Below are 20,055 nucleotides of genomic sequence, written 5' to 3'. Positions count from 1 at the left end.
ATAGATAGATAGATAGATAGATAGATAGATAGATAGATAGATAGATATGTACATATGTGTGTGTATATATATGTTGATAGATATTCCTTGGAAAAGAATATTAAATGCCAAAATGCCCTGCAACCAGTTTGCAGGTATGGCCCATGCTGTATCTATTTTTGTATCAAAGCACAGAACTATATCTTCCATTTTAACTCCAGCCACATAAGCTTGCTGCTACTGCATATTTTGAATTTATGTATTGCCACTCTTGTAAAGCAGCCTTATAAATAAGTCAGCCCACACACATTTCTGGCAGTGATAGCAGAATGTCCAAGGAAATAGTCTTTCCCAGTAACCCCATACAAACAGTAGGTGAGCGACTATTCGCAAGCATTGTCTTTTTATAAGTATTATTCTTACTTCACAGCTGGGGGAATCAAGGCATGACCAGTTTGTTTCTATCCCAATTGGTGGCAGCCCTGAGTTTTAGCTAATGTTTCATCTCTTAAAATGTGCTGCCATGGGGCAGCTAGGTGGTACAGTGAATAGAGCACCATCCCTGGAGTCAGGAGGACCTGAGTTCAAATTTGGCCTCAGGCACTTAACACAAAACTAGTCGTGTGACCTTGGGCAAGTCACTTAACCCTAATTGCCCTACCTTCCCCCTCCAAAAAGAAAAAAATTTTTTTTCAATTTTTTAAATGTGCTGCCATTAGAATTGGTTTCTACAAATTTTTCATAAACGCTCCAAAGATGAAGAGATCACGTCTAGTATTCTTCCTGCTGCTACATTCAGTGACACTTGTTTTGGCTTGTTGAGTATTGATATTGGAGCCAAGGGCATGTTCTGTGGCTGAAGAGTTCTCAAGTGAACCTTTACTGTTTTTCAAATTTTATACCACTTTTACAGAGATCTTCAAGGGAGATTGTTTTATGTATACTTTCTTTTTCTATGCATCCTTTCTTATCAAGGAACAGTTGGATATGGTCCTTATAACAGACATTTCAATTTCAGATGAATGAAAAAGAAAAAAAAAAGAATTCCTTGCCCTCATAAAATTTATAAGCTAAGACAGAAATGTTGGTTTATATTCTTGTGTAGCAAGACATTGACAAGGGATAAGTCACTAACTTGCCCTTCCTTGGACTTTAACCTAACTTCAAGAGTATACTAACCAGCAGGAGAAAGAAAAAAAAATCCTGATTATAATGATGATTGCCTTGATGATACATATGGGAAACTTTCATTTATTGGGCTACATATGCCATGGCACTAAATTCCATAAACAGTGAAGGTTAACTTGAGAACTCTTCAGTCATAGAGTGTGTACCTTGGCTCCAGTATTGTTATTTTGACCTATTACAAGGATCGTTACACACTGCACCAAAAAACCATCCCCTCCAATATTCTGACTCAAGTCATTGTGCTAGAATTCTTGACTTCCTGATTATAACAATCAGACTTTTCCAAGTCTGTGTTTTATATCATCCCATAATTGGAAAATAATTGTGAAATAAAACTCTTCCAAAAATTCAGAAGGTCTTCAAAGCAAGAAAGCTATTGAATGAGAATATTACTAAATTTTTATTGTTCTACTAAAATATTAATGACTTAGAACACAATTTTTGAAGCCACGGGTCCAAAGCTATTTCAAAGAAACCAAGAGTAGCAGATTAAAGAAATGGAATGTGGTCCACAGTTGCTCTGAGAATTAGATCCTAGAGGTACAAAAACAGAATCTATAATCAGCCATCTCATTTAAATGTGTCAAGGGAACTCAGCACTGACACTGGATCTAGTTTTATCTTTAAAATAATTTGCCTGATTTTCAATATCATTTTTTGCCAATAACTTATAATGTAACAATAATAATAATAATAACATAAAATCATACCTTTCTTAGAACTTTAATGTTGGCAAAACACTTTCCTCATAACAATCCTTCAAGGTAAAGAGTGTAAGTATTAATACTCCATTTTACAGATAAGGGCAAAAAAAAAACTCTGAAGAAATTACCTTCCCATAGCCACTAAGTTTCTTCTTGTAGTTTATAGCTAGTAAATGTTAGAATGAGGACTAGAGCCAAGGTCTTCTTGATTTCCAAGTTTAATGCTGTTTCCACTACACTATGCCTCGACTCTGTTTATGAGGCTAACGGTAGATTATTGTCCTTTTCATCATGAAAATATCACTAATAATTTCTACACTTTGGGGGAGCACATAGTCACCTTTTAAAATAAGTGAGAGGTATTTTTGCACAGAAAGAACCTGTAGAATTAGAAATGCTAATATCTGTTAAAAGTAGATTGTAGTGTTTTGTTCTCCTTAGTAATATCTTATCACATAGTGTTAGCAACATTGACTGGTTGGCATGAGTGTTGGTGTTAACCTTTAGCAACCTGATGATGCATGAATTCCTCAGTATAAATTTGATAGGGATAAAAATACCTTCCATCTCCCATGATGTCCTTATACAATAATTAGTAAAGTTCACTGTGTCATCTAGTTGCTAATGAATTGTGTGAGAGAAGAGCAGTGGAAAGTTCCTCCTCATAATGTTATTCATCAAGTTCAGCTTATTTCTTACCCAGTGATTCTGTTGTTAAATTCCTGATAGCCCCATGACATACATTATAGGGAATGAGGGAGAAATATATTTTTTATAAGTACCAGGCCCTGGTACTTACAGAAGTTTACAGTCTTATTGGACAGACAAGAAGGTATGCTTCTCCCTCCATCATCTATGGGTTCTTTCTGCTCACCCTATCAACTGTAAGACCTGTCAGACCTTTCCCACCACCCCCAGATCCCTAGGTATGAGAAAGCATCTTTTATCTACAAGAACTCTGTAATACATCTTCATAAGTACAAGGCAGTCAACTCATATGCATATTAAACATATGCGAATTCAACTTTATGGCTGCCACAGAAAGAAAGAGATAATAGTTTGACTATTCTGTGCCCATTTTCCACTATGAATATATGTCCCAGAATGTGAGGGTGAAATGAGAAACATTCCTATGACCTCCACCACACTGTGTGAAGCCAAGGTCTCTTCTTCATCATATCTAAAAACTTTCTATTAATTGACACAGTCTGTGGCAGTGAGGGGATATAGGATGCTGGATTTGGAGTCAGTAAGACCTGAGTTTAAATCCTGCTTCTGACATCTGGGCAAATCACAACTTCTCTCAGCCAGTCTCAGTTTCCTCATCTGTAAAATAAAGATAATAAGAACTCCTACTTCACAGGGTTGTTGTAAGAATCAAACAAAATACATGTAAGGTGTTCTGCAAAACATCAAGCCTTTGTAAGTATTATCTTTAACTAACCTTTTTTAATCTGCTTAGGCTGGGAGAGGGGAGGTAATCTTAGCTAGCCTACCTAGCATTCCTGGTTGACTAGAAAGCCCCTACCTTTGACTTCTTTGTGTTCCATCTTGCCTCCTGGTGAGACAGGAAGAAGAAACAAATACGTAGTGATGTAATCACTTTCAAATTTCATCAATTTATGTGTGAAAACTTTTCAAGAATATTTCCCCCCTGTTAATCAGTTTTCCTTACATCTAAATCTTTACCTATTTTTTTCTCTTGGTAGGTATCTTGGTTTCCCTTATCTACTGATCAATAGCTAAGCTGTGTCCCCCATGAAAAATAAAATTTCCATTCAGTTATTTCTATTAGACAGCCAAGATTCTGTTACTTTCTGATGCCAGTTACCTTAATAACTACCTTATTTTAAAGAGACCTTAGCCCATTTCCAGTTGTATCTGTTTAGAGATACCATACTGAAAAATTGTTCTAAATCACTAATAATTAGAGAAATGACCATTAAAACAACTCTGAGATATCACCCCATATCCCTCAGATTGGCTAATGTCACAGAAAATGAATATGGCAAATGCTGAAGGATGTGGGAAAAATAGGTGCACTAATGCATTGCTGGTGGAGTCGTAAACTAGTCCCACTATTTTGGAGAGAACTTTGAAACCGTGTCCCAAAAGCTATTAAACTGTGCATAACCTTCGACCCTGCAATACTACTTCTAAGTCTATATCCCACAGAGATCAAGGGGAAAGGAAAAGATAAAGGGAAATGATTTATAGCAACTCTTTGGTAGTGGCAAAGAATGAAAACTGAGGTGATGCCCTTCAACCAGGAAATGTCCAAATGAGTTATGGAAAAGAAGGTGATAGGATGTAAAATATAGGATAAGCAATAAGAGGATGGTTTCAGAAAAACCTAGGAAGATTTATATGAACTGATGCAAAGTGAAATGAACATAACCAGGAGAACAATTTACACAGTAACAGCAATATTGTAAAGATAATCAACTATGAAAGGCTTAGTAACACTGATCAATACCAGGACCTACCGCAGTTCCAAAGGACTCATGATGAAAAATACTATCCACCTCTAGACAGAGAACTGATGGAATCAGAGTGCAGAGTGAAGCATATTTTTTCTCTTGCTTCTTTTTCTGGGTTTTATCTTTTTTCCAGAACATGGCTAATGCAGAAATATTTTTCACATGACTTCACATGTATAATGGATATTATATTTCTTGCCTCCTCAATGAGTGGGAGAGGAGTGGGAAGAGGGAGAGAATTGGGAAGTGAAAATAAAATTGGAAAAAGGCACCATACTTATGGGTGTTTTTAGTGATTTTCCAAAGGTAATTTTGATACATGCAATTTTCACCCTTGTGCTGACTTTAGAACCTAACCTACCCTGCAAATATGTGATTCCACTGTAGTAATTTTTAATGCAGATTTTCTGAAAGTGCTAAAACTACATATGGCCAAGTCTCTGTGAGGGAAATTATGCCAATATTAATGTAAATAGATTGAAAATGAATTAAGTTCCTCTAAAACCTCCATATTGGTTTAACACCTTTAGGTAGTATTCTTAACATGCTTCATTTTGTAACAGATTAACTTGGTCCTTCTTCAGTTTTCTTATCTGGTGAATAATCTTATGCATAGCAGAGCCAAGTCAATAGTTTATAAGAGTGAGAAAAAAGAAAGCTATAGTGAATTACTGATTGCTAGCCTACTACAAACTCAATCTTAAGACACTCAAGGAATCTGCTATAAAAATGTCATCAGATGAATAATTAAACTGATATTACAAGGAGAAATAGAAGTACTTAGATACTGACATTTTATCAGTCACAAAATCTCTGACCTCATTTGCTGAGCAAAGCTCTCCTGTAATTCTAAGGCAAATTCAACTCAGCATTGTCAACAAGAAGTTTGAACCTCTGCATCTCAAGGGTCATAGTATATGGAGTCCTTATATGACCACAGAAAATAGGTAGATAGAGTTGGGGATATATTATGTGCTTCATATGTTTCTCTCTCTTTAATAGGCATTTGGGCCTGGACCTAGTTCCTCGAAAGGACTTTGAAGTTGTGGATTCTGATCAGATTAGTGTCTCCGATCTCTATAAAATGGTAAGAAATCTAAGAGAAGACATATTATTCTAAGGAACTCCAGAGGTGCTGAAGAAGGACACTTCAGACCTAGAGAACTACTTGTACAAAGACCTGGAGGCAAGACACAAAGTGTCACATACAGGGAACGATAAGCAGGCTAGTATGACTGAAATAGAGAAATAAGACCAAAATCGTAAGCAAGCAAGAGGCAGATTATGGAGAATTAAGATTTTTTTGTATTTTATCATAAAAGTAATCGGGAAACACTGAAAATTTTTGGTAGGAAAATGAATTTTTCAGATCTGTGTTTTAGGAATATTGATTTGGCAGCTCTCTGGAAGAGTTTTTAGAGAAAGGGAAAGACTAGAAATGAAAAGGACAGTTAGGAGGCTATTATAGTCATCCAGGTGAGAGGTAATGTGGGCCTGAACTGAGGTAGAAAATAAGTGGAAAGAAGGGGACCAAGAGGAGAGATGTTGTGGAGGTAGAATGATAAGACTTGGAAATTTATTGGATATGGGGGGAAGAAGAGGGGAGAGTTGAGAATGACTCAGAGGTTGTGAAACTTAATGACTAGAAGAATGTTTGTGCCCTCACCAAAAATATTGGAACCTGGAATAAGGGTAGGTATGGAAGAAAATAAAAATTCTGTTTTGAATAGGTTGAATTTGAGATAGTTTTGGAATATCCAGGTGAAACAGTCCAGCAGATAGTTGATAATACAGAGCCGGAAGTCAGGAGACACATTAGAGATGGATATAGATTTGGGGAGTCATCTGCACAGAGATGGTCCTTATATCCATGGGAGCTGCTATGAGCACAAAGGAAAATAATAGAGAAAGAAGAGGGTTCTGGACAGACCTTTAAGGGATATCCATACTTAATGAGTAGGAAAATTAAGATGATCCAAAAAATGAGATTAAAAAGGAATAGTCATACAAGTAGGAAGATAACCAAGAGAAACAATGTTACAGAAACCAAGGGAGCAAAGAATGTCCAGGAGGGAGGGCATGGTTGAAATGATAAAAGCTACAGAGAAGTGACATATAATTAAGACTGAACAAAGACCCTGGACTCTTAGTCATGAAATCATTGATGACATAGGAGAGAAAAGAAGTTAGGTAATGGGGACAACAAATATAGATGATCATTTCTTAGAGTGTGGCTATAAAAAGTAGAAGAAATGTTGGACCACCACCCAAGGGGATGATACAGTCAGTTGGAGAAATTTTAAGGAAGGGGGAGAAATGGGCATGGTTTTAGGAAGTAGGTAAAGAGAGGGTGAAGATGAAAGAGAGGGAATGATTAGTGGAGCTTGGGAGGGGGTGGGAGATGGGAGCAGAAAGGATTAAAAGTAGAATTAGTTGGAAGAGTCACCTCTTCCTCAGAGAATGGAATGAAGGAGGAGAAAAGAGAAGGTTTCAAATAGACAGTGTGGAGATTGGGATAATCATGGAAAGATAAAAGGATTGCCTTTAAACCAGTTGAGATTAGATAACATAAAGTTGTAGTACATCCAGGCGAGATATATGACTGTTCTCCATGGTGTTCAGCAGCCTGTGAATGAGATTAGAGAAGGCTGATGATGGAGGCAGATGTAGGATTTGGCAAGGCATAAATGTTGAAAGGTCAAGGGAACAAGGGATTCAAATGTAAATGATAGTGTATGATTTGCTAGACTATAGGGTCAAGGGAGGAAAGAGGGGGAAGAGATATAATGAAGTACTGATGGACTGGAAGAATGAGAAGAAATAGAAGGACTGATGATGAAGATAATAAATAGATTTAAGAGAAGTTATAGAGAGGAAGGAAGAGATGAAAGGATGAGAGACCTCAAAGGGTCAGAAAAGTAAATTCTGGATTATGGTGGTAGAACAGTTAATGAAAGTCACTATATATAAAAACAAATATTCAATAAAACTTTAAAGTAACTTTTCAGATTCCTTGTAGAAATATACAGCAATGCTCTCCTTCTAGAATCCCCCTGATTACCAACTTAGTAGCCCTGTCAAGAGGAAATTAGGTTAGTCTGGCATATTCTGAGCTTAACATGGCCTTTTATTGATCAGCATTTCCATTCCTAAAATGCTCAAAACCATCCCATAAACAGTAACACATAGCCTGTGGTTTGAAGACTTGACCCTATTGTTTTTCCTCAAACATCACTAACAGTATCAGAATAATAAGCTGTGCTATCATAGGCACTTTAGTGTGGAATTTGGCCAAGCTTGGGGACTTGAACATAGCAAGAGCAGACATGTATGCTCATACCATCTCACTTGTCTCAAGTTTGAATTCCTTCTTAACCTTCATCTTATTTCTCCCAATTCAAAGATTGGTCTTCTTCATAGAAACAAAAAGCAGACTAGCTGAGGAGCCCTGCTTTCTCTCTCTTATAATCTTCCTATCTACCTGTAGAATTGGTGCTGTGCCTTCTTTGCTCTTCCTCTTTCTCCAGACATAATTTTTAATCCCTTTTTGTTGTAGGCATCTCCAGTTTCAGCCCATTCTTTTACAATCCTGACACCACTATTATAGGCTTTTATTATCCAACTGTGTTCATCTTCAGTCACCTGCCTGGCTTCCCTACTCGCTACAGCTTTTTAGAATATATTGGTTAATGAGTTTCCTGTGAATCTGCACTTGCCTCTTCAGACAGTTCCTCCTTTTCTTCATCAGAATTATTTTCATTTATGTCATTAGAATCCTCCTTATGTGCCAACCTTCCCTGTAAAACCTTATACAATGGGATTTTACCTATGCTTTTCCCCCAATGCTCTGAATTCTGTTGTCCCAAAATCTAGAAGGTGTGTCATATTTTCTGTTTTACCTTCCTCATATATCACAAAAGATGAAGCTACCAGTTCTGTTTCATTGGTGGTCATAATCTAGCCTAGTTCCCTTCAGAGTTCTCTCACCTTTTAAGGAATGTAACTATCATTAAAATAAGTCTAATAAAGATATAATAAAATAATAAAATAAAGTCTAATAAATTCCTGGGTTTGGAATCAAAGAACCTGGGTTCAAATTCTGCCTCAGCTGCTTTTACCACTGTGACCTTGGGCAGATCACTTCACCTCCATGGACCTCAGTTTCCTCAACTGTAAAATGGTGGTAGATTGGACAAAAGAACTACCAAGGTCCCTTCCATCTCTAAATCTCTAATTCTCTTTACATTAGAGGTGAAAGTCAGATTAAGGGTTTCACCATCTTTTTGTACGACCAAGATGAAAATGGAGATCAAGAGACTTAGGAGGTATGATTATAAAAAACTAAATAGATTTTGCATGAATTGCTCAGTCAGAATGATGCATACATTGTCTGATGAAGTTACTGTATTGGATGTTTTTGCTAATTATTTTTCCTTGTCATAAGAGAAGATTCAAACTGCATGAAGGGGAAGGGCTCCCAAAAGTTACTATGATCTAAAAATATAGTGCATTAATAAAATATTTTAAAACAAAAAGGAAAGAAGAGACGAAGCTTATGACCCCTAATTTCCAATGGAACATCCCACCCAACACCTCCCTATGACATGCTTCCATCGTACTCCAAAAAGCTTACACAGACCTCATAGTTCTCAGATAGTCCCCTTAATACATGTCCCGATAAAGCCTCAAGTTTACTGTGGTACACTTACAGCCATCCCATTTTCCCTTGGATTCCAGCTTCCCATTATATTTTTGCAATAGCTAGAATTCTCTTTTCTATCATTCTTTTTCAAGGCAAGAAGTAAGACAAATTAACAATCATTTATTAAGGGCCATTGCTAAGCACTTGGGGAATGCAAAAGAGGGTAAAACAGTCCCTGTCCTCAAGAAGTTTATCATCTCAGTGCAGAGACAAGTTACAAACAACTAAGTAAAAACAAGACATATACCGGAGAAATTATAGATAATCCTAACAGGAAGGCAACAGTATTAAGGGAAGAGGCTTCTCACAGAAGGTCGGATTTTTAATTGAGACTCAAAGGAAGGCAGGGATGTCAGGAGGAGAGAGAGCATTCCAAGAATGGGGGGTAGACTATGAAAATGTAAGGAGTCAAGAGAGAACATGTCTTTTGTGGGAACATCAAGTAAGCCAGTGTCTTTGGATCATTGGACACATGGAAGGGGGTGATGCATGAGATCAGAAAGGTGAGAAGGGTCAGATTATGAAGGTCTTTAAAAGCAAAACAGAGGGCTTTATATTTGATTATTATTAAATAAAGGAATATCAGACTTCACGGCCATGAAATGGAATACTAATAGGTGGTGGCAAAATCAAGGATATGGCTATCTCTACATGTAACTGAAGTGAGGTAGGGCAGTAGGCCAGGGGAAATAAGCAAGTTGAAGAACTGGGAATTTAAGAGTGTTTGAAGGACTATCAATGTGTATGTTGTAGTCACCTGCTATAAGGCCTTCTATTGGTGAAGAAAGGCTATGAGCCAGACACTGAACTTAGTGAGGAAGGAAGGAGAGTGTCTGGAAGGTGGGAAGAAAATAGCTACCAGAATCAACTTACAGATAAATATAGATGGGGTAATAAATGTGGATTGAGTGAACCTCAGAGGAAGGGAGGTTCCTGAGTAGTGGTAGTAGAGGGAGCCTCTGGGATACTGGGAAAAAAATGGTTATGCTTTACAAGAAATAGAAAAAAATAGGGGTCACAAAATAAGTTCCAGATGGCTATATTACTTAGTTACAAAAGGTCAGATCATAAACAAGTTAGAGATACAAAGAAGAAAATTCTATTTGAAACTATGGATAAAGGATTAGAGTGGATCACAGAAGTTAAAATTGACAATTTTTATTATATAAAATTTAAAACTTTTTTGCATAAACTAATCCAATTTAGTAAAGATTAGACAGGAAGTAATTAACTGAAGGGGAAAAAAATCTTTGCAGAAAGTTTGTCTAGGTTATATATGGAACTGATTCAATTATATTAGAATAAGAATCATTACCCAATTGATAAATGGTAAAAGGATATGAACATGTAGTTCTCAAAGGAAGAAATCCAAGCTATGTAAAGCTATATTAAAAAATGATCCAGACCACTAATAATGAGGTAAATAAAAAATGAAAGCAACTCTGAGCTTTCTCCTCACACCCATCAGACTGGCAAAGCTTACCAAAAATGACAAATGTTGGAGGGACTGAAGGGAAACAAATATATTAATTCACATGAAGAGTTGTGAATTATTCCTGTCATTCTGGGAAGCAACTTGGAACTGTGCCCAAAAAGCAACTAGACTGTTCATACCCTTTGACCCAGCAATACCACTACTAGGCCTATACTCCCAAAGAGATTATAGAAAGAGGAAAAGGACCCATATGTTTAAGAGTACTTAGCTCTGCTGCTCTCAGATCAGAGTAGGTACTAGAAATGATTCCAATACATTGGAGGGGATTATTCTTCCATAACTCCAGATAATCAGTCAGGTCATATAGTGCATATACTTGTAGCATCCACGTGAGTTAATTTTGATACCTATTAAAATCTCAGGTCTTTGAGTGTGGGGGTTGTCTTGCTTTTGTATTTTTATTTTCCTTGCCTGGCACATAATAGATACTTAATAAAACGTTATTGCTTTACTGATAAACATTTTTAAAATTTTCTTTCTTTCTGAATATGTTCTGCCTCTCCACCTCACCCCAACTTGTCACTGTAGCTATAATAATAGCTAAAATGTATTAAACATTTCCTTGGGTCAGGGTAAATGCTTGCTTGATTATTAGCAGAAAGAATAACGTTGTCATATGTCAGCATTAAAACAGTTAAATGAAAATTACAGGTTTTACCTAATTACTTTGTGAAAATTAGGTTTAGAGAAATGAATTAGATGATTTTTTAGATTCCTTGTGTTACCAGATTTAAGTCAGGACAGCTGGACTTTGGAATCAGCAATTGCTGGGATCAATTAAATTCAGCCAACAATTATTGAGAATTTCCTATGTGCCAAGACTGTCATTTAAGGGAAAGCTCAGAAAGGGAGAGAGATGTCCAAACTCTGTGTACTTTAAGGTCCTACTATGCATAAAGTGTTGTAGGAGATTCTGAGGGAAGAGTTTAGATAAGATATGACCCCTTGCCTCATAGTAAGGCTCACTCTTTAGCAGAGCCTTGAATGGCAGGTAGAATTTCCATAGGCAAAGGAAGGTAGCCAAAATAGGAGAATGCAAGGTGTTTTCAGGTTGGAGCTAAGGAAGTTAGTGGAAGATTCAAATATGAAGCTGATTTAGGTTACTGAGTCCTGTATATCCCTAAATGAGACCTCCATGAAAAGGAGCAGGGTGGAGTGGGGGAGAATGTGTACGTGTCTGTGTGTGTGTCCATATGTATATACTTTGACAATGGTGTTTTCTGAGACATATATGAGAGGTGGGAGTTGTAGAGAGGAGGGGAATTATGGTCTATCCATGTATTTAGACCGCTGTGGTAACTGGTATATAATACAGGTACTGTAGAAAGAATTATGCTGAAGTAAAAATTAAAGCCCCAAGGAACTTGAATATCACACTGGGCTGGGAAGGGATTTGTTACTCAGAAAACAAACAACTGCTAATTGACTGAACAGTTGCTCTCTTTTCTTTCCCCAGCACTTATCTAGCCGGCATAGTGTACAACAAAGTACATCCCAGGTAAGCTGACTTTAAACACACACACACACACACACACACACACACACACACACACACACACAAAGCCTCTTATCATTTCCAGTTGGCTGCCTTCTTTTAAGACATGAGAATGCATCAGGAAATAATTGGCTTCTTGTTTGAAGTCACCTTTCATCTTATGATCCATGACCCATAAAGCAACCGACCTTTGAGTGTGTTAGCACCATCAAGGATTGGGTTCCACTGGGTTCCCTGCCCGAGACTCCAGACTCTCATGGGCAAGCGATTGGCAGCTACTTAAGAACAGCACATAATCCCTTGGCAGCCTTGTGCTCACTTCACAAAAGCTATCCCTTTCTCCTCATAGCACTGGGAACTCCTCAGGTAGTCAGAAGCTGGTAAGGTCACCCTTTTTATGAATATATAATAGCTTCATAATTTCAGCTCCAACCTAGCTTTGAAATTAGCTATCCAAAAGCAGCCTAAGGCAAATGGTTCTTTAATACATGTTTCCCCCGTTAGACTACAGATTCACAATGTACCCTGGAGAAAATGCTGTACCCTCCTTAGCTGTCCAACTGATCTTACCTACTTGATGGGAATAGGGTAAGAGTAGAAAAAAGGTAGTACAAAAGTTCATTCTGAACTTTACCCAGAGTACAGAGTGAAATCAACCATTTGATATGGGAGGGACATTATCTGTATCAGCAGATTAGGGGTGTTTACTATTTATTCCAAAAGTCAATCCCCAGAAATTCTTTCTCTGAGAGGGGCTAGCAACAGAACACCATCAACCTTACACCAACCTCTTGGCTTCTAGCCCCCTGCCTGCCTGCCTGATTGCCTTATTACATACATGATATGACCAGAATGACCAGACACCAACACCCTTAACAAATACTCCAAACAGCACCATCTATTCAAGGCACTAACACAAATCTAGAACCTGGTTCAGTAGCAAGAATCCCCACATTCTCTTCTATCTGAAATATCCAGTTGCCAACAGCAACCCAGTGACTTGCATTTTATATTTTCAATTGTTTCCATTGCTATTGTTCATTTTTGCTCTTTTTTATTTATGGCCTTCATCTTTTTGGCCTTTTGACCTTCCCATTCTTTATATTACATTCTTAAATGATAATATTAGTTGGTTTCCTTACCACCTTAGTACAGACCCTAATCAGTGTTATTTATCCCCTCATAGCTAACAGGCAGTGTCTTTTGCCCATGCTTTAAATGAAACTGAAATGAATGCAGCCATATTTTTAGCAATAACAGATCCTTTAATCTGCATGCCCCTTTATTAAAAAAGAGTCTCATTGTCAGGGATGTTATTATAGCTTCATTTAGTATTATCTCAAGCGAGATAATATATATAAAAGTCTTTGAAAAGTCTAAAGAACTGTGCAAACATAAGGATTATTCTAAGGGGTTATTTTAGTTAACTTTCACTAACCTATACCAATATAGAGGAATTACAAAGTATTATCAGAATGTGTTTGCACAGGCTTCTGTAAGGACTTATACCTTCTAAGCAAGTTTTAATATTCTAACTATAGATACATAAATGAAAATGAGATTTTTTTCTACTTTATCAGAGCCCTACATGTTAAAAAAAAAAAGCTAGTAAAATATCCAGTTTGTGACCAAGAGCTCTGAGTTTTAGTCTCTGCTAAAATCCTAGCTTGCTCTCACACTAGAATTCTATCATCTTTGCTCGTTCATGCATATTCACAAAAAGAAATTGGCTTTATACCAGTAAATAATAATAATATATCAAAACAGGGAGGAGGAGAAAGATGGAAGACATATGAGAATTTTGTTAAAAATTGAAAATATTTCACTGCAGTAATTCATTTAACAGACATAAATGAATGTAATTCACCTTTGTCCCTGTTCAAGGGGGCATTGACACCCAGGCTCACATCTTTATTGTAATTCTCAACTCTTCATTCTCAATTATCCCACTTAACCAGTCAGCTGCCAAACTTTGCCATTTCTTTCTCTATGACATCATATATGCATAATATTATATATTATTACAATTATATCATATTATTATATTTGTGTTATATACTATTACATATATCATATGTCTATATATATACACACATATAATAAATATATATATATTTATCCCCTTCTTCCATTTATATAATCACTATACCTCATTCATACCTGCATCACTTTTACCCCAGCTATTGCAGTAACCTTCTAATTCATCGTTCCCCTAAGACTCTCTCCACTCCAATCCATTCTTTAAACAGCTGCCAAAATGGTTTTCCCAAAGCACAGGTCTGACTATGTTACTCCCTCACCCCTAACTCAGTTAATTTCAAGGCTCCCTATTACTCCTAGGATCAAGTTTTCTCTCCTCTGTTGGGCATTTATAGTTCCTCACATTCTGGCCCCTTCCTACCTTCCAGTCTTTTTACATATTGCTCACCCCTACAAATTCCCTGAATTGGCCATTCTGACCTACTTGCCTTTCCTTACATATAACTGTCTCTGTACTTTTGTACTTTTGTCCCCTATCCCCATGCCTGGAACATTCTTCTTTCCTATCTACACTTCTTAGAATCCTTAGCTCTGTTCAAGATTCGATGAAAGCTCCACCTTTTTCAGAAGGCTTTTCCCAGTCACCCTAGATGCTAGTGTTTTCCCCTCTAACATTATCTCCTGATGTCATTGCTCCTCTTCGAGAATGAAGGACAAACAACAACAGCCACCTTCTATCTGCTTTGCATATATCTACCCATTTGTGGACATGTTGTCTCCCCCATTTGAATGTAAGATCCTTGAGGGTAAGGATTGTTTTTCCTTTTTCTGTGTATCCTCAGTGTTTATCCATCATGCCCTTAATAAATGCTTCTTGATTAATTAGTTGTGTAACATGTCATTAAAATATGTCAAATATCACTGCATCCCTCCACACAGGTGGATACCATTCGTCCGCGTCATGGAGAAGCCTGCCGGATACCAGTGCCACATCATTTTTTCCTCAGTCTAAAGAGTTTCACCTACAATACCATTGGAGAAGATACAGATGTCTTTTTTTCCTTATATGACATGCGAGAGGGCAAGCAGATCAGGTAGGACTGACTAATATAGATTTATTTTTACTGCAAATAAGGGTACTTTGGGAAGCTCAGGTAGATGGTTTGAGGAAAATACCATCCTCCTACTAGAACACATATTGAAGGTCAATATATTTATGTATTGTTTAGAGACCTTTAATGTTGAAAGGGTGTTTGCTTTGATTTTATTTCCTATAAAACTGAAGAAAGTTAATTGATTTATGGCCATTATGTTTAATATGCATGGAATGAAGCCTCTAAGTGCTAATATAACAGCATAAAATGGTATCTTGAATATTTCATAATATCTCCTACACTTTCATTCCTATCCAAGTAAAAATAATATACTACTTCTCATGTATGGTGGAATATGATGCAAAAGATTCTGTAGGGAATATGCCTTGAGTTGTTTTTCCATTTATGAGAATAGATTGGCTACAATTCATGCATTCTTCACCAGTTTATGTTGTGCCCAGCTGCAAATGCATACATAAGGATCATCCAAGATTTTTTAAATCCAGTTTGTAGCCATAGGTCAAAGTAAGGTAACTGACCCATATGGAAATTTAACTTATGATCTTTGGCCTCATCATCACTATTATATAACTGACTTCCCAAACTGGCCAAAAGTATCCTAATGAGAGTGAAATGTGCCAGGTTCTGTTATCTTCTGATTTATTTTGTATTTTCTGACATAATATGTTGCAATTACTTCAGGGTTTTGTTCCCTCTACCACCACAGATCATATTTCCTCCTCCACTTTAGTGTACTTCATGAGTCAGTGTGACCAAAAATAAAAAATCATCACCTGACAGCCATCCTTCTGGTGATAAGCCTATCCACACTGAAGAAACATGATCCTTAGAAGAGAGATGGCCAGCCTGACACATACTCAGAGCCTTTATACTTTTGTAGAACTTAATAAAGCAGTGGTCCCTAGTGTCTTCAATTATAAGCCTACACCTACATTCCCCCAACATGATAGTAGCTGTAGTTATACCACCCTTTTTGGGGAAGCTAAAACAAAATGGTGGTACTTGGTACACATATGAATTGTCTCTGTTGGCAAAGCTGAGGGTTTCCTTGTGATACAGTGATTATATTTAGTGAAGTTTCAAGCTATGTCCTATGTATTTAACCAATAACATAATTTTAAAAGGCAAAAAGTTATCACACATTTTCTAAGTTCTAAATATATTTTAAATCATTTGAAGATGTCTTCATAATAGAGAATTCTATAACCTTTCAACCTAAATTGAAAAAAACCATCCATGTACTTAATTAAACACATCCTTTTTTAAATTGGTGATATTGACATTTTGCTTCAAGAAACACAATTTTAGCTTCCCAATATGATCATGACAGCTCAGTATTCTTGCTTTACAATATTCTTGGTGCCATCCACTATATCTTAAATAAACAGTATCTCAAGGTAACTCCTAAGATTTCTATCACCATAAAGCTTTAAGCTTCTATTATGGTTGGATGTTAACGTGGTCTTATATTACTTCCAAAAGTAATCTTCAGAAATCCTGGGGGATTACAAGAGTCTTACATAGGGCATAACTAATATTTACAAAGTAGAATTTATTTCCCCTGTGTATATGACTTATCAGAAGAATTGTTTAAACTACTATACCTCAAAGAAAATGTTGCCATAGATAAGACTGTCAGTGTTATTTTCCTCCTAAGGAGCCAAAGTAAGCAATGGGGAAGCAAATTAACAAGAAAACTGGACCACTGGACCCTTCTCCATATTGAAATCCCTATTATGGTGTTAGAAAATAAACAGAAGCAGTGATTCCTATCAATATATGCATAAAAGGAAATGTTCATAAATCATTCTTTGAGTCTTGATTAAACCCTACCTTGATCTGTGAACTGAGACATTAAATATTTGCCTAAGGCCACTTTTTGCCACTAGTGGAAATTGTCAAGTATACTTTGACAAGTTAGATTTACATTTGTCTCATGCTTTAAAAAAAAAGACTGTAAAAGATCCTTCTGTCTTTTTGTAGCATTTTGTAAGACCATTGTTCCAAGGAAGAGACATATTAAAATCATTTCCATAAATACTAAAAAAAAAAACCCTGTAACAAGCCTATATGCAACAAAAATGGTCAGTTTTCTAAAGAATATATAGTTGGATATAAACATAAGCCACACCTCATTTGTCTACATATTATAGAACTAGAACCATGGTTCTTGTTAACTTTTATCTCCTTGAGGGCAGGCACCATGTTTAATACATTTTATATATTCTAAGGCACCTTGCACATAAGAGATATTTTTAGGAAGTTTACACAAATCAAAATGGGAGCTAAGATGGGTGAGGCATGGGATTTTAGACTTGATGGAATAGGTAAACACAATTATTCTAAGTTTCTGAGCAGTAGACAGCATGAAAATGATATTTTAAGAACATTTGCAATAGAAAACCATCCCTGGGGTGAATTCTAGTGGCATTATTTAACACAAGCAATACATTACTACATATAACTCTTTATTCATAGCAATAAGAAAAGAGATTTTAATACATTAAGTGATGTCTGTGACAAGGGAACCCCTGGTTTGTTTTTTGGGGTTTTTTTTGAGCAATTGGGGTTGAGTAACTTGCTGAAGATTACACAGCCAGTTATTTTGTGTGGGTGTTAAGTATCTGAGGCCGGAACCGATCCCAGGTCTCCCGACTCCAGGGCTGGCGCTCTTACTCACTGCGCCACCTGGCTGCCCCGGAACCCCTGGTTTTGTTTTGTTTTTTAAATCAACTAACAGCGACCTCCCTTTTGGTCTACAGTAGGAGCTCTTCACCTTTCTTTATATCATGGATCCTTTTGTCTGGCAAAGTCTATGGACCTTTCTCAGAATAATGTTTCAGTTTTTTAAAGTGTAAAATAAAAATATGTAGGATTACAAAAGGAAACCAAAGGTTAGTGAAAATGAAGGTGTAATTTTTTCCCATCCAAGTCCTCAAAATCTATCTATGGGTCCCAAGTTAAGAGCCCCTGGTTTACATATACAATCCCTCCATATATAACTCATTCCTATTGTGATGTAATGTGTGTTCCCCATCTCCCAGGATTGTTCCATGCATGACTAAACCTTCCAGAGGATGAATTTCCAGTCAGTTTGAATAACTCAAGTTGGTCAATGTCTTTTCAAAGGTACCTTGGCCCTTTAGCTCCATTGATGATCTGAATTGGATACTGATTCCTCCTCCAAGATCCCATTTCATCCCACTCCTCTACTGCCATTTGCTCTGTTTTGACCAGGTCTTCCACCTTCACTGCCACATCCATTCATTGATTGCCTCTGGGGTTGTTTATTTTGAAGGGATGCATTCATGGTATTAAAGTCTTAATATAGAAAGTACCCATAGGACTAGAAGTCTACATAGGAAATGACCGTTTTGTCTTTTTATGTCCTTTTTCCTTCTTGAAAAGCCGCACACACTAGACTATGTCCTAATTCATTTCCCTTGGACTCATTCTAATCCTATCTACTCTTCAGCACTAAGTCTACTAAAGTACCTGTTGACTTGTGAGAGCCTTTACTTGGTAAGCAATGTTGAAACATTCTAAGGATTTATAGGTGAGGTCATGTAAAAGCCTGGTGCTAATGTGCCAATGGATTCATGCTCTAGCCAGCAAGGAGGGAAGCCACAGCCATACTCTAAGCTACATTAGCATATTTAGGGCTCAAACAAGGCTGGTGTAAAGGGAATGGAGAGGACTTGGTGACAAATGAGATAGAAAAGATGAAGGAGAATGAAGAGTCAAAGATAAATCCAAGGTTCCTGGTTTGAGATACTGGTGGTGCCTGTAATGGAGAGAAAAATCCGTTTGGGAGAGTAGATGATGAGTATCATTTGGGAACATATTGAATCAAAGTAGAGATGTCATGTTGACAGATGGAAATACATAACTGGAATGAACGTAGAGGCCACGGCCAGGGACAGAGAGGTTCTTTAGAGAGTTTGTGCACAGAGGCAATGCTGACACTCTAAAAAGGAATGAGCTTAACTTAGAGAATAGAAAGAAAGCTGAAATTTTTTTTAAAAGCCTTTAGAAATTCCACTTAAAGGGGTAGCTAGGTGGTGCAGTGAATAGAGCACCAGCTCTGGAGTCAGGAGAACCTGAGTTCAAATCAGACCTCAGACTTTTAACAAAAAAATTAGCTGTGTGACCTTCGGCAAGTCACTTAACCCCAATTGCCCTACCTTCCCCCTCCAAAAAGCAAAAAAAAAAAAAAATCCACTTAAAGCTCAGAAGAATTAAATACTGACAAAGGAATGACAATTGCAGAGGAAGGGAATGGAGCAGGATGGTATACTGCCAGAGGGACCAAGAAAGAAGCTATTCAAGAAGTAGAGAGTAGTTAATGGTGTGAAATATTGTTGAGAGGTTACACAAAGATTAAGGAAAGGATTTAACTAGAAGTATCAGTAACCTTCAAAAGAATCATTTCGGTCAAGTGCTGGGAGTGTCAGGATTATAGCAAGTTAGGAAGGTGACAAGAAGGCAAAAATATTGAAATGGTGATCCAGAGATCTGGGTTCAAGTCCTGGTTCTATCATCTATTGGCTGTGTGGCTTTGAGTAAGATACTTTTCAAGTATTAATTTCTTTATTTAAGATCTCTTTTAAAATGTTGTGGAATAGTAGGAGTGGGTTCCCAAAACTTAAAGTCCTCAAGTTAAGATTGTACTGGTATGACCATTTGCAAGGGGAATGTTGTTAGGTACAGACTGAGCTAAATTCCCTCTGAAGTCCCTTTTAATTTTGGAAATTCTCTGATCCTTTTAACATGAAGGCAATAGCAAGAAACTAAATGTCCCACATGCTTAGCAGCAAAAGGAAGTGAAGATATAGACCTCATGGGAAGAGTAGGCTAAGTGAAGATACTTTAGGAGAGATGGCACATGAAAGAAAGGAAGGAAGGAAGGAAGGAAGG

General features: G+C 37.0%; 1 protein-coding gene across 4 annotated transcripts in view; it reads left to right on the top strand.

The window, feature by feature from the left end:
* DOCK3 (dedicator of cytokinesis 3) overlaps nucleotides 1–20,055 on the top strand; it is a 520,915-nt gene that overhangs the window by 305,975 nt on the left and 194,885 nt on the right. For all 4 annotated transcript variants that reach the window (XM_069095615.1, XM_069095614.1, XM_069095613.1 and 1 more), the window contains exons 7-9: nucleotides 5,354–5,438; nucleotides 12,005–12,046; nucleotides 14,963–15,117. In XM_069095615.1, the coding sequence (XP_068951716.1) occupies nucleotides 5,354–5,438; nucleotides 12,005–12,046; nucleotides 14,963–15,117 (282 nt within the window). The remainder of the gene's footprint in view (nucleotides 1–5,353; nucleotides 5,439–12,004; nucleotides 12,047–14,962; nucleotides 15,118–20,055) is intronic.

The sequence above is a fragment of the Petaurus breviceps genome, unplaced genomic scaffold, assembly GCF_028583685.1.
Source record: "Petaurus breviceps papuanus isolate PSGF00001 unplaced genomic scaffold, PetGlider_PUasm1.0 227, whole genome shotgun sequence".
Taxonomy (NCBI): Eukaryota; Metazoa; Chordata; class Mammalia; order Diprotodontia; family Petauridae; genus Petaurus; species Petaurus breviceps.
The sequence above is the reverse complement of the archived record's forward strand: the minus strand, read 5'-3'. Positions and strand labels throughout refer to the sequence as shown.